This window comes from Ranitomeya variabilis, chromosome 7 (genome assembly GCF_051348905.1).
Source record: "Ranitomeya variabilis isolate aRanVar5 chromosome 7, aRanVar5.hap1, whole genome shotgun sequence".
NCBI classification, from domain to species: Eukaryota; Metazoa; Chordata; class Amphibia; order Anura; family Dendrobatidae; genus Ranitomeya; species Ranitomeya variabilis.
The window spans coordinates 228179750-228195469 of NC_135238.1; the positions used below are offsets into that span (position 1 = coordinate 228179750).

The window sequence follows — 15720 nt, forward strand, 5'->3', positions numbered from 1 at the left end:
GACATCATGTATTCTGGATGGTGGGTCCTCTGGTAAAGGGGTTGTCTGATCCAAACCAATATGTCTGCAGTCACTCCGGTTTCTGAGTCGGGACCGGAGGGTATGTATGTGTCCTACATACTCTTGCACTCTAGTCGGCCACGACCACTGGTCTGGGTGCGGCCTCGCTTAACACAAGTGTATGAAGAGGAAGGCTGCGCCCACTGGCCAAGAGTATGTGTAATAGTATGCAGGTACTGAGTATGTCACCACGGAACAGACAGACCAACAGTTGAGGGGTTTAATAACAGGAATCAGGTTCTCCTCGCTGGGAGGAAGTGCAGCGCCCCAGAGTCCTGGTCGTTGCAGTAATGTTATTCTTCCACCAGGGGGAGTGATGTTACATCTGAAGGCAATAAAGGAGATCACTTTACCAGGTATCTCAAACCATGCAACACACTTCACACTCCAGTCCACCAGGGGGAGCCATGCTCCTATCTATTAGGGCACTCCTCACAATTAGGTAAAACTGGTGGGCTGGATAGAAAGTTAGACAGACGCCAACTGGGCTTCACCCAGGCAGCACCCTGTCAGGCAGCCAGAGGGGAAGGAGGAACATCACAGAGCTGCAAACAGAGAGGTCCCTTACAGGGGTGGGATCCTGTCAGAGGCCTAGACAGAAAGCCACGGAGCTGCGCCTGCCCCACGAGCGGCAGCATCCTAAGGAAGGACACGAAAGAGAATTGTATTGTAGAAGGTGAGAAACGGAGTCATAGCAAAAGGAGAGGAATCCAGAAGGAGTTCTGCCCTGTAAATGGCTGCCTCCTTCTGAGGCGCAGAAGCCGGTGGCCGGAACACCGAGGAAGCAATCTTCTCCAAGCCTTGCTTCAGAGACCGGCAGGGCAGTCAATTCCATGTTGGCTGCCCGACCATATACCCAGGAGGCACTGTGGCAACTTGTGGGGGCTGGGGCATCATAGGGTCCCTGTAAAAAGCCTCAGGCCACCAGTCATACGGGTTTGTCCTATCCTTACCATCTGGGGGACAGAGAGGAAGACATAACATCTAGAACATCTCCAACAGTTGTGAGGACCTCACCGAGAAGCTCAGCAGGGAGGTACTACAACACACAGGTGCTAGAGGAAGGCTACTGATTTCCACCTGGATAAGGGGACTCTGGATTTGCCTTCGGACCGGCTGGACTCTGCCTACCCTGTGGTCTGTACCCTGGACTGTGGATGCTGAAGCCTTCAGTAAAAGGTAGAGACTGCAACCTTGTGTCCTCGTTATTCACTGCGCCTTACATCATCCACCATCCACACTCTGGGAAGCCCTGGGGACACACTTCACCAGTGGGAAGGTATACCATCTAGCTGCCATTACATCATCCCCAGCGGACCCCTAAGCAGCGTCGGTCACCCTGACCGAATACCACAGGTGGCGTCACGAACACTATCCCTTTAAAGACCTTTCCCCATTTACAAATGGACGCCCCTAGGGCCACGGACCGGGTCAGCCACCGTGATATCCCCACCGAGAACCGAAGGGCCCGGCTCAGAGTACCCCGCCGCCCTTGGGGGCGATCCAGAAGCAATAGTAAATAACTAGCAATAAAACAGTGCAAAAATATGGGAGTCAAACAATGTAACAGAAGTAAGCAAGATTTCTTGAGAAAAGAACACTTATCAGTCTGATGAGGACTTGCTTGAAGGGTCGTCTTCTCCAATGTAGGCACCGAGAAACAGCGGCACTTGTGGTCCCTCTGTTGTCCGTGGGCTGAGTAGTCTCTAGGAGCCCGCTGCCTGTGGTTTCGGGAGTTAATGTGATATGCACAGGCTCTGAGTCTTTAGCTTTTACAGCACAGCCAGGAATCAGGGGCTCTGCACTGTTAAGTCTCTCACCAGGAATTACAGTCTCTGTACTGATACCGCGGGTACCAGGGGGGTCGCAGTCTCTGCACGGGCCAATGTCTCTACACAGGTCTCAAAGTGCCCCTCTCCAGTCACAGCAGAGTCCGCTTTCATGTACTCACAAGCTGCAGTCTTTCTGGGCAATCTCCCTGTATTTGTCCTCTGACCGGGAGCTCTCTCTCCCGGAGCGCAGCAGCACCCTGCTCTGACCGCTGCTCACGCTGCTCTGCCCCTTGCGTGCGTGCCTTTCCTGCTCTCTGCCCGGCTTCCTTCCAGTCCCAGTCTCCAAGTCTGCCCCCTGGGGAACCTGCAGCACAGCTCAATGATTCCAGGCACAGAGCCGAGAAGGTAATCGCCGCAGACTCTTCTTGTGTTTCACCTCCTTACATATGTAGGACGCATGCATACCCTACGGTCCCGACTCAGAAACCGGCAAATCCCCGCAGTGCACAGTGCACGCTCTGAGGGGATTCATAAGTCTGCAGTCACACAGAGTGCCTGCAGACTTATCGGTTTGGAACGGACAACGCCTTTAACTACTGCATATAGAGGTGTTATCAGTCATTGTACAGAAGGGGGGGGGGAGGTGAGCTGTAACATCACTTATTGTGATTGGTGAATCCTTTGTTATCTACTGTGTATAGAGTGTGGTAGATCAGTTCACTCGGCTGCACACAGAGAAAGACTCAGGAACGCTGTCTCTTTAAACCTCTCACTTGTTTATTAAGAATGCTGCACAAGTCAGTGGAGAGTTAGCAAAAAAAAATAAACAAGGCCTTTCTAGCCTAAGGAAAAACAAAACATAACATACAGCACAGTCCGTGTTGTTGTGGGGGAAAAGGAAAAATCAACATACACAGGTTCAGTTTCCTTGTCAGGTCACATAGCACTGGAGCTCCACTGTCCAGCCCTACTGAGCACTGAATACCTCAGAAGACCGACTATTTAAAGCCCAGACCACACCCTGGGGTGGAGATAAGGTGGACAACCTTCCACCCGCTCTTTGGTTGGCCACAAAATCCCAGCCCTGTAAATGGCCAAATAACCCCTCTCAACACAGTGTGCTGGAGTAAACTTCTGGGTTTCAAATCACTGAAGCTAACAGCCTCAGTGGGACGTATCTCCCCTCCAGCACTTTGCCAGTGACTGTCACAAGAGCTGGTGTTATCAGTCATTGTACAGGTGGAGGTGGTGAGCTGTGACATCACCTATTAATGGTGGATTCTCTGTTATCTAATGAATACCGAGGTTATCAATAATTGTACAGGAGGGGGAGGAGGTGAGCTGTGACATTATGCATTCTAAATGGAGGTTCACCTGTCAAGTCCTATGTGTATAGAAGTGTTAGATAACGAGGCTACTGAAAAGTCTTCTGTTCAGAACAGAAAGTATAAGGCCTAGTGATAATCTTGTTGAGAGTTTTATAGGAAATGAATGCAATCACGGTGCATATCCTTGACAGGTGAGCAGTGGGGTTCTCAATGTTAGGGCCCTCACTGATCTGGAAGCTATTACCTATCTGATGGACAGAGGATAGCTACTTCCTTCCAAAATAACCCTTTAAAGTTGAGGAAATGGATGATTGGCATGGTTATTGCTCTACTTTAGATTTTAGAAGATTTTCTGATATATAGAATATCACAATTTCTTGGATTAAAGATTTTCTGATATATAGAATATCACAATTTCTTGCACTTAATGTCCCCCCCACCCCCCAAAAAAGAATATTTTTTGGGCCCCTCAGTAGTAAGATGGCGGATGTCTTTTAGGTTCTGTGCTCTACAATTGAACTCTCAGTTTCAGCGAGAGGAGCTCAATCCGATCAGACATTACACAGCATGAAGCTTTAGGGACATTGAAAACCATAATAAACTGGGGCCATTAATAGAATAATCACCATTTCAGAACTTTATATAAGATAATAACAGGTACAATGAACGCATCCAATTAAGCCCTTCGTCATAGAAATGAAGTCGCACTTTTTCCTGTGTTCTTGACTCTTTCAGGACACGACGACTGAAACTCTTACTGGCAAATTTAATGCGATTTGTACAATTAAATTAATTATGTATATTTTCTTCCCCAGACTTAACGACAATGATATCTCCTCATAAGTAGATTATTATAGGCCCATGACAATGATCTTCCCCAGCTTAGAGGCGTCTGGAGACATAATCTCGCTACTTGAGACATGAAAAAAGGTCATTAGCTTCACACTGCGCGGTCTCCCGAGGAGAGGACGGTGAATGTATTCTACGGGGGTAATGGAGGACAGCAGCCATGTTAGAGAAGAAGAAGAGGCCACGTCGCTCATAGCAACCAGGCTTCATTTTCTGGAGGAGTTTGGTAATGAAAGCCGAATGCTGACTGGTTGTGATAACATCTACGTCTTTTCTATGATAAATCACAAAGACCCCTCAAGCAACTTAATTAGACCTAGTATTCTCGACAATCTGACTGAATTATTAATGGAAGCTGAGGCACTCATGCGACCAAATATTCATCCAACATGGACTCTGAGGGGATCATTGATGAAAGACATCATAGAGAAGGTTCGGCCTTGTCGTCCAAAGCAAGAAGTTTAGCTTTAATTTTTATCAATACGTTATGAAACTGAATTTACCATTGGTTGCTATGGGCAACAAGGGCATCTCTCTCAGATGGAGGCCTAAATGAGGCCTACTAAATGTGTTATTTATCCACAGGTTATGGAAGTGGTTATTAAAGTTAGTCATTGACATACAACAGTATAGACGATAGATGACTGCATGATGGTTCCCTAATCAGCCTTCCTACAAAAAAAATATATATATTTTTTACCTCAGTCTTGAACCAATAGTCAGCTGGAGTAAGATGTGGCAAATTTACTGTGCCCATGCACCAGAAAATGAGGTCTACACCAGCCATAAAAATATTGTATAAAATACTATTCATGACAAATTTTGATTTGATTTTTTTTTTTACGCCAATTTTCTGGCTTAGGGTATGTGTCCACGTTCAGGCTTGCTTCAGGCTTTGGTCAGGATTTTATGCAAGTAAAATCCTGACCAAAACTGCACCTGAGGTCACTGGCAGGTCACCTGCGGTGTGCCTGCGTGTTTTGCTCATTGTAGCAACATGCTGCGTTTTGAAAAAACGCACCGCGCATGCGTTTTCGCGGCAAAAACGCATGCGTTTTTTAACGCATAGTGGAGTCGGGATTTCATGAAATCCCCTCCACTATGCTGTAACATCTGGACGCTGCGTTTTTGACGCTGCGGAAAAACGCAGCGTTTCCTGAACGTGGATGCAGCGCCCCAGAGTCCTGGTCGTTGCAGTACTGTGGCTCCGCCACTAAGGGGAGCTATGGTACGCCCGATGGCACTGAAGGAGTTCATCTGACCAGGTATCACAGACACCAATATATTTCACAGCCGGGCCTCCAGGGGGAGCTAAGGGTTCTATTCATTAGGCCACTCCTCACATACTGGTAAAACTGGGGGTCAGGCAGGAAGTTAGTGAGAAAGCTGACTGGGTTGGAACCAGGCAACACCTTGTGGCAGAGGGTGTTGTGGGGGAAGATTCGGTAGGGCCCCTGTCGGGGGTGGGATCCTGACAGAGGCCTGGCAATTGAAGAGAACGTAACGGGACCGTGCCTGCTCAAGTATAGCGGCGGTGCCCAAGGAAGGATTGGAAGCGAGATAGATTGTGCTGAGTGAGAAACGAGATCAAAGCAAGAGGAGAAATACCAGTAGGAGTCGTGCTGTAAGACCGAGGCAACATCCTACTGAGGCGCAGAACCGGCGGCCGGAACGCCGAGGAAGTATTTATATATCTAGCTCCAAGCAATACTTCAAACCAACAGCAGGACAGTCAGTCTCAGGCGGGCTGTCTCACATACATCACCTATGAAGACATGGGGGGTGCACTAGGAGAGGGGCGACTCTAGGGTCCCGGAAGAGCTCCGAGCCTACTCGTCATACGGGTGACGTCCTAACCAGAACATCAGGGAGGGACGGAGGAGAAGAACATCATCCGAACGAGTTGTGAGGGAACATAAGAAACAGACACAACAGTTGTGGGGACTTTCCGTAAGCACAGCAGGGGAGGACCACAACACATAGCGCTAGCAGGAAGGCACAGATTTCCACCTGCAAAGAGAACTCTGGAGGTGCCATTGGACCGGCCGGACTTGCGCAGCCTGGTTATCCGGAATCCGGACTGAGGACCCAGAGATCTTCAGTAAAGAGGTAAAGAGACTGCAACCTGGTGTCCTCGTTATTTACTGCACCGCACCACCACCACCATCCACATCTATCATTCACTGTACGTCGCCTCCCCACCAGCGGGGTCACGGACCGGGCCTAGCCACCGTGACAACCCCAGAGCAGAGACTCAGAGGCCCGGTACCGGGTACCCCTCGGCCCTGCGGCGGTGGGGGCGCTACAACTTGGCGTCACGAACAGGATCTACTTAAGCCTGAAGAATCAGGTCATGTGTGCCTTGGAACTGTGATTTACTGTGTTTGGACTGTACTTTATTGCAAAAACTGTGCTGTGCCATTTGCCGCCAAAATCTGCCGCCATTACAGCGCTGAGGAGAGCGCAGGAGGAGAAGAGGGGCGTGGAGTAGGCGTAGACAAGCTGGAGAGCGCGAAGGACAATGGCCGCCCAGTCTAAATACTTCTGCACCGTGAGGACGTGTCCGTCAGCAGCACAGATCCGCCTCCTGATCCTCAATGGAGGGCGGAGATCGAGAAAACGACACCGCCCACGAAGGAGAGAGCGGGAAAAAGACCAGGAAGTGACCCACGTGAAGGACGCCATGGCCAGCAGCTCTGGACCCGAAAGTGGGGTTGAAGCGGAAGTCTCCCCCAACTACCCGGATGAGCGCAGCAGCCAGTTCTCCGCGGACAGCACCGAACTCCTGCAGGCCAAGATGGAGAGCTTAATCGACCAGCTCCTTCAGCTGAACGTGAAGGCCCAGGCTCCGCACCAGGCGGCGCCGGAAAGCAGTCTTCCGGCATCGGATCTGATACTGCTGCCGCGATCCTCGCTGACACCGCCAGAGGAATCCGCCGCACAGGAGGAACCTGCATTAGCTGGTGAGTCCGCCGACCCCGTCCCGCCGGCCGAGGACCTGCTAGTGGGCCCCGTTGCAGCACCCCCTCCCCCCGGAACCCATAGACTTCAGCGCCTGTTGCCATGGGAGGAGCCCACGGGTATGGAACATCGCCTGAAGGCCCCGATTCCACCCACTGCCTTGCTGTGTGAGGTCCATGCAGAGCGCACAGTGTGCCGTTGGGTGAACCCAGGATCCAACCTTATGGGGTTCCCCGGGGTGAAGACCCAGGAGGGAGAGATGGTACAGGCCCTAAGCTGGGAAGAATACCAGGTCCAGCTAGAGCAGCAATGGGAGGAGAAACAGAAAGAATACCAGGCCGGGCTAGAGGCCTACCACCAGAAAGATTTGGCAGTCAAGGATCGGGCCCGCAAGGACCCCACCGCTCACCAGGCCCTGCGCAGGCAGGGTACCATCATCACCTTCAGGCTCCGCGGAGGCTGGGGCTTCATTAAAGAGCCAGGTCTGTATGCGGAGGTGTTTGTAAACCGCAGAGACGTCGAGTCGCATCTCAGAGAGGGCCACCCAGACCGGAATCTCTACCCGGGGGATGAAGTCTCGTACACCAGGCACTTTGGGGAAAAGGGGTGGTTTGCCCTGAATGTTCGCAAGAGGCAGACCCCTGAGAAACCCCCGATTAAGGTGCCAGTGAAGCTGACCCCTGTAGCGAAGGTCCCCCTTGTGGACAGCCCCTGGTCATTACCAGGACCACCGAGGTCACCCCCACGTGCACTATGGTCAAGACCACGACATGCAGCATTGTCACCTCCACCACCCTCGTGGCCAAGGAGACACCTCTTCAGGTGGGTGGTGCGCGTGCTGCTCCAGAATTGAAGACTGTGGGTACCCAGACTCCCAGTTGGGATAACAGACCCCCTTATGCAGTACCGGGTGGTTCGCAATACCCAAAGGGGTTGCCTCCACCGGTGCTGCCTCCTGAATGGTTCAAGTAAGCAAAAATGCTTTAATGTATGTAAATAGTTACTGTTCTACTGTTTTGCTGCTAAACCCGTTTAGGGTTAACTCTTAAAGGGATCCCTTTGTTGACCCGGGATCCCTACTGCTTTTTGGTTATTTTCTATTTTCTCCTTTGTTGTCAAGAACTGCCGCCATCATGAACAGTGCATGATACAAACTGCTTGTAAATAGTTTGCCCCTTCTTAAAGGTGCTCCCTACTGGTTTTACTTAAAGAAGGACTCTTTGCGAAGATACTGCACCGGAGCCTTTGCTGAGTATGGACTGGTAGCTTGAGAAGATGTGCTACCTCATAAAGACTTGGTCCCCTCTTAAAGGGGATGTTCACTTGTGTACTTAAAGAATGGTATTGCTTTAAGACAGATAGATAGCAATAATGTCTTGACCAAAAGGAAAATGATGATGCTTACATGTGAAAGTTATATGTATCCAACTAGTTGATTGTAAGAAATGTTTGATAATGTTGATAGAAAAATGAGGACAGAAAGTGAACCCGTACGGGTTGGTCAGAGAGTTCTCTTAGGAGCCATGTAGGGATGGCTCAGTGATTTCAAACTGAAAGTAAATGTTATGTTCTATACTGTGTATAGTAGTTGAAAAGGCAGTAGGCCCGGGCTGAAAGGGGCGGTCCTGTAAAGAAAGGAGAGGCAGTAGGTCTGGAGCCGTTAGGACAGGCGGTCCTGCAGATTTAAAGAAGGAGAATGCAAAAAGTTAATTAACCTTATACTGTGTTATAAGAAGGTCTTTTGTGGAGGCAGAGTGTACGTCCTTAAAGACAATGTTAAATTATTGTTCAAAGAATTTGCACTGAGTAGAATACCCGGTTGGGTAACAGGAGTTGTTTATAGCCTGTAATTTATAATGGTTAACCAAGTTTGTAACGTTCAAGTGTCCTCACCTCCCATAAAGGGAAGCTCTGTTCAAGTATACTTATTGTTATTGCACTCAACAAAATTGTATGTCTTTCTGCTAACCTGTATTGTTGTTTTCTTCCCAGTCCAGGAGTACTGGATTTAACCGGGGGGGGGGGGGGGGGGGGGGGGGGAGTGCAGTGCCCCAGAGTCCTGGTCGTTGCAGTACTGTGGCTCCGCCACTAAGGGGAGCTATGGTACGCCCGATGGCACTGAAGGAGTTCATCTGACCAGGTATCACAGACACCAATATATTTCACAGCCGGGCCTCCAGGGGGAGCTAAGGGTTCTATTCATTAGGCCACTCCTCACATACTGGTAAAACTGGGGGTCAGGCAGGAAGTTAGTGAGAAAGCTGACTGGGTTGGAACCAGGCAACACCTTGTGGCAGAGGGTGTTGTGGGGGAAGATTCGGTAGGGCCCCTGTCGGGGGTGGGATCCTGACAGAGGCCTGGCAATTGAAGAGAACGTAACGGGACCGTGCCTGCTCAGTATAGCAGCGGTGCCCAAGGAAGGATTGGAAGCGAGATATAGTGTGCTGAGTGAGAAACGAGATCAAAGCAAGAGGAGAAATACCAGTAGGAGTCGTGCTGTAAGACCGAGGCAACATCCTACTGAGGCGCACAACCGGCGGCCGGAACGCCGAGGAAGTATTTATATATCTAGCTCCAAGCAATACTTCAAACCAACGGCAGGACAGTCAGTCTCAGGCGGGCTGTCTCACATACATCACCTATGAAGACATGGGGGGTGCACTAGGAGAGAGGTGACTCTAGGGTCCCGGAAGAGCTCCGAGCCTACTCGTCATACGGGTGCCGTCCTAACCAGAACATCAGGGAGGGACGGAAGAGAAGAACATCATCCAAACGAGTTGTGAGGGAACATAAGAAACAGACACAACAGTTGTGGGGACTTTCCGTAAGCACAGCAGGGGAGGACCACAACACATAGCGCTAGCAGGAAGGCACAGATTTCCACCTGCAAAGAGAACTCTGGAGGTGCCATTTGACCGGCCGGACTTGCGCAGCCTGGTGAACCGTATTCCGGACTGAGGACTCAGAGATCTTCAGTAAAGAGGTAAAGAGACTGCAACCTGGTGTCCTCGTTATTTACTGCACCGCACCACCACCACCATCCACATCTATCATTCACTGTACGTCGCCTCCCCACCAGCGGGGTCACGGACCGGGGCCTAGCCACCGTGACAACCCCAGATCAGAGACTCAGAGGCCCGGTACCGGGTACCCCTCGGCCCTGCGGCGGTGGGGGCGCTACATGGACACATACCCTTAGAGGAAATAATAAAAGTTTACCCCTTCATTTCTTGTATATACCTGGTCAGTGAAATCTATCATGAGGTGAATGTTTTGCGTCGGTTTTGCTTATAGCTGGTTTTTTTATGTTACGGTCATTTTTTCTTCATGTGCCCACCAGTGTAGTGGACGGTGCAGGGGCTCCCTACTATTTACATGCACTATTAGAAATCAGAGCAGATTAGCACATACTAGGATTTTTTTTTCCGTGCAGAGCCGAGGTCTACATGGACAGTTCCCCATATGCACAATGGCCTGTTTGCACATGGACAGTGCAGGGACCAAAAAATATGCCTATGTGAACTTAGTCTAAGGCCACGTTCACACATTCAGTATTTGTAAGCCAAAACCAGGATGGGTGAAAAATGCAGAAGTGGTGACGTGTTTTTATTATACTTCTCTGACTGTTCCTCTCCTGATTTTGGCTTACAAATACAGATGCAAAATCCTGAACGAGTGAGCGTGGCCCAATATAGATATTATGGCCGTCATTATTGGTTGAGCCCTCGAGCTGTTACTAATATTTAGAGCTCATGAAGACGTCCATGGATCTCAGTCAGATCTCAGACCGCAATGCACAGGCTGGCTGAGGGTCTCCTGATGCAAACAGGACAGCCTCCTAGAAATACATGAAACTGTCACGCTGGAGTGAGGAGACACAACGTGTTCGTGATCTAAGTGATTTCCATGGACGTCTGAATGGGCCCTAAGGGTATGTGCACACGTAGGAAATGTGGTGCAGAATTTTCTGCACAAAATCCGCATCTCCTGGCAGAATCCGCAGCTGCGGATTTTGTGCGTTTTTTATGCGGAATTTAATGTGGATTTTCTGCAGTTTTTGCCACTGCGGATTTCTATCATGGAGGGGTGCAGAAGCGCTGCAGATCCGCACAAAAGTAGTGACATGCACTTCTTTTAAATCCGCAGCAATTCCGCACTGATTTTTCTGCACAACTTTTTTTTTTTTTTACATTGATTTACATGGTACTGTAAATCACAGTGCGGATCTGCAGCGTTTCTGCGTGGAAAAATCCGCTGCGGATCCGCATCGTGTGCACACAGCCTAAGGCTATATGGACATGATGCAGATTAGACTGTGGAATTTTCTGCATTTCTTGGCAGAAAATGCGTCAAAATCTGCGCTTTTTTTTTTTTTTGCAGATTTTGTGCGGATTTAATACTTTTTTTACCCCTGCGAATTTCTATAATGGAATGGGTGCATAAAAGTTACAGATCCGCAAAAAGAAAGGACATGGTCCTTATTTGAATCTGCTGCATTTTCCGTGCGGAGTTTTCCGTACCATTAGCACAGCATTGTTTTCCCCATTGATTTACATTGTACTGTAAATCACTTTCGGATCTGCAACGTTTCTGCGTGGAAAAAAAAACCCTGCGGATCCGCGGGAAATCCGCAACGTGTGCACATAGCCTCAATGGGTTAGATTCAGACGTAAAAGGAAACCAATAGGCCACGAATTAGGCCACAAGCCGCTTGTAACTCTTCCGTGAATCAACTGCAAAATTGCTATAAAAGGCCTTTGCCATGGATTTTACCGCTTTCCAAAAAAAATGAATGAGGTCACCACGGATAGTTGATTGTAATGGTCATGGTCCTGTATTTCTGAGTTTAAAATTTTCCCACGAACGAGATAAATCCTCTATCCCTGCCATACACAACATATTTTGTATTTTCAGCTGGTCTCATGCTCATCTCATTGTACACAGAACTTGCAGCAATTATCAGACGATATAATGGTGTCAGGTGCCATTTTTACGTAATTTAGCTTACATTAAAAACACATTTACAATGATGGATTGTTCTGGTCACCAATATATCATATCCGAGGGCAATGAAATCGCTGCCGCCAGGACAAGCAATTACAGGACCAGCGCTTGCAAGTCATTCTGTATGTGGGAAAACTGCATGTCCAGCAATGTGACCAAGAGGTGCACAATAAATAGATTTCTCAGAGACTTACCTCTAGATTGTATCCCAGGGCCACAGGATTCCGTGGCTCCTGCAATGCCCTGTCTGACATAATCTGGCACAAGGATGCACTGACTCCACTCCTGGGGCCGCCACCTGCAAACCATTACAAGACACAGGTATGAGACCAGGTGTGCACAGATCGCCCTCCCCATATACCTGTGCATTGGGAAATGAATCATTATGGTATCGATGGAGACGTGCAGCTGCTAGTTCCCAATTAATTGTGAGGTATAAACCAGTTAACGATGAAGGGTAGAAAATGGATTTTAGCAGAAGTGAAGATCGAAGGCTAATTATACCGCATTCCCTTTAATCCTGCAAAATAAATACCTACATTTCATTATCACTTTTCAGCCCTGACGTGCACAATCTTGATGCCTTTGTACATGACCTTTTGCACATTGTCTGTGCAGGGCAGTGACTTTTGATGTTGTAGTTTTTGTTGCACTGTGGTTTATCAAAAATTGCAACAAATATACTTTTATCATGGATTATCCATGCACAGAAGACAATTTTACAGAACCCTGCAGCCATTAGGCTATGTGCACACGTTGCGGATTTTGCTGCGGGTCCGCAGCAGCTTTCCATGCGTTTACAGTACAATGTAAACCTTTGGAAACCGCAATCCGCAGTGCCCATGCTGCGGAAAAAACGCGCGGAAACGCTGCGGGTTACATTCCGCAGCATGTCAATTCTTTGTGCGGATTCCGCTGCGGTTTACACCTGCTCCTCAATAGGAATCTGCAGGTGTAAATCCGCATAAAAACCGCAGTAAATCCGTAGGTAAAACGCAGTGCCTTTTACCTGCGGATTTCTAAAATCTGCTGCGGAAAAATCCGCAGAGCTCCATTCTACGTGTGCACATACCCTTAAAATGTTAGGAATGATAATAGCAGTAGAAGAAGAGTGTGCTGATCTTGTGGAAGGCAGTGATCTATTCTTTCATAGGATAGTGTGGACAAGGCTGCATATAAAAGGACCAGTGCTGTAATAAAAGGAGGCAAATATATTAATGAGGAAGGTTAGAGTTAGTGTAAGAAGCTCAATGCCCCAGCAGCACAGAGTATTTCAGGAAAAGAGCGGGCTGATTTTGTTGCAGGTAGTGACTTGTCTCATAGTAGCTATGCCATGAGATATGCCAGCAGTGTCATGATATATGGAGATTTAGAGAAACGTTTATTAGGCGAACTATACTGCATTCCTAGCAGAACAGAGTATTTCAGGAAATAATTGTGCAAACCTGTCCACTATCAGGCATTGCCCCGTCTAGTATAGCGATGTGAAAACTGGACTGGAAGAGACCGAAATAGATGTATAATGTGAGTAAAAGGGAATAGAGACAAGTGGGAGGTCCACAGATTATTAGGTTAACTGTCCAGCACCCACAGCAGCACAGAGGATTTCAGGAAACAATTGTACTGATCCTGTGTATAATATAATTATTCCCATCTTTACTATGGGGGTCTTATTTAGGGGTAAAATGGAGGAGCAGACCTTGTTCAATTTTCCAATTACATTATAAATTATACCAGAACTTGGACAGACGGCCAGTGATGTGTGCGCCTCTTAATAAATTAGGTGCATCTTACTCCACTTCACATTAGGATTGTTGTGTGCACTAGCATCCTCCTTAATACTTTTTTCCATTGTACGTAGTGTGAACATCTAGCTGTGCAAAAAAAAAAAAGAAAAATTATGCAACCAAATTGCCCTTAAAAATAGAAAATAAAAATCATGAAAAAGTGAAAAGTCAAACCAGAACGGGTTAAAAAGAATAAATTCTAAAATGATTCCACTTATCGGTGAATTATCCAGAGCTCGCTGCATTAGACATAATGTCAACTTCGCCATTTATCTTCATAGATTCGCTGACAGATAAGTGGAAACCCCCAATCCGGACACACTGAACTGCGCGCTCACTTTTCAGAGGTTTCACGTCACGTCTCTGAACATCCGTCTCCTGCTTCCTTGAAGTTGTCCAAAGGCAGAATAATTCCTCAGGTGCTGCAATCTCTACATCAATCCGAAAAGCTGGGCGCTTCAGAAAATGGGATCAGAACGGCGCTCCCTTTTATTGTATGTGACCGGTCACTCCTGGATATCTGGCCACATGTCTATGAACATCGTCTTATTTCTCCGATTTAGGATGAAACAGATTTATCCTGACATTGATGGTATTAAAGCATAAGAACACCTTCACAGCCATTAATATATTGTCCCAGTGTGGTAAAATGAAAAAATAATTCAGTTTGTGTCAACAGCTCCTTTACAGAATGATGCATCACCATAGTAACAGAAAACAATCCCTGTATAACCACATATAACCCTTTCTATTAGTCAAATTATAGACAAAGGTCTGAGAGTTTTTTTGTTTTTTTTAAATCTTACCTAATTTATTAATCAAAATAATTAAAATTGAATCAAATCAGAGTAACACAATAAGCAGGATTGTTGGGGGGGGGGGTAGGAAAATTATTAAATATGCTCCAAAGAATGAAATACCATATGCATTGCTAGTATAAAGAATGTATACTACATACTATAGAGATTAAATATATAAATCAATACCATAACTGCATCTAATTATCAAGAGGTCCCATCAGGGGTCCTAATATTATATAAAGATACAATAAGATTGCTAAAACATAGTGAAACAACAATATTACATATGTAAGTCTGTCCCAAATGAATAGACAAGAAAGGAGAATCAGTATGTGCAATGAAGCAGAGATAAAGTGCAATAGTACGAATTAAACAAATAGACTATAGGTGCATATGTGAAAATGTAACGTACACAAATTAAGAGCTGTAGCTTACATGTAGTAAGCTGTGGACCCCGCCTCAACGCGCGTTTCGCTGGTCTTCGTCTATTTGTTTAACACCTTATCTGAGCACACTCGCTCATCACTAGCCTTCTCTTCATGGGCCCCATAACTGCTACATGGAATTTTTCTCTGGTGCAAACTCCCTGGTGGTTGGATATATAAGGTGAACTAAACTTTTTGAACATTTAAGCTTTCCTGCAGAATTCTAGGTTAGATTTATGGCAATCTATATTCTGTGTATGGGGCAGGAAACATTCTAAAAAAAAATAAATTTTATTCTGATTCTATGATCTCGAATTGCCAAATGTGCACCCGAGGGAGGAAGACTATGGCTGTTCACCTGCTATTAGCACATACTGACATTGGATACATTGGTGGTGACATTATAAAACAACCTGAATTATCCAAAATTCAAGTAATGAATTGACGTCAATCATTGGCTCATAGCAATAAATGAACGGAGATGAGGTTAAATGCAGTCAGATCATCAGAATAAATATGGAGCGGAGAGACGTCGGCAGGAGGGGGCAGGTCAAGGTACCGTCTCCAGTAATAAGAGGAGACTCTCATTTTAGGTATAATCTGTAATTAATCCGACGTTTCACAAAACATAACTGTAATTAGATCTCTCTGACAAAGGTCGGCGGCTGATAGAACTCGGCTTTGAGATTCATTCATTTTAAATACTGCGGAGAATTAATCTTCTGCAATATCGG

General features: G+C 47.1%; 1 protein-coding gene across 3 annotated transcripts in view; it reads right to left on the reverse strand.

Moving 5' to 3' along the window:
* THSD7B (thrombospondin type 1 domain containing 7B) overlaps nucleotides 1–15720 on the reverse strand; it is a 453156-nt gene that overhangs the window by 207554 nt on the left and 229882 nt on the right. For all 3 annotated transcript variants that reach the window (XM_077273034.1, XM_077273033.1, XM_077273032.1), the window contains exon 12: nucleotides 12169–12272. In XM_077273034.1, the coding sequence (XP_077129149.1) occupies nucleotides 12169–12272 (104 nt within the window). The remainder of the gene's footprint in view (nucleotides 1–12168; nucleotides 12273–15720) is intronic.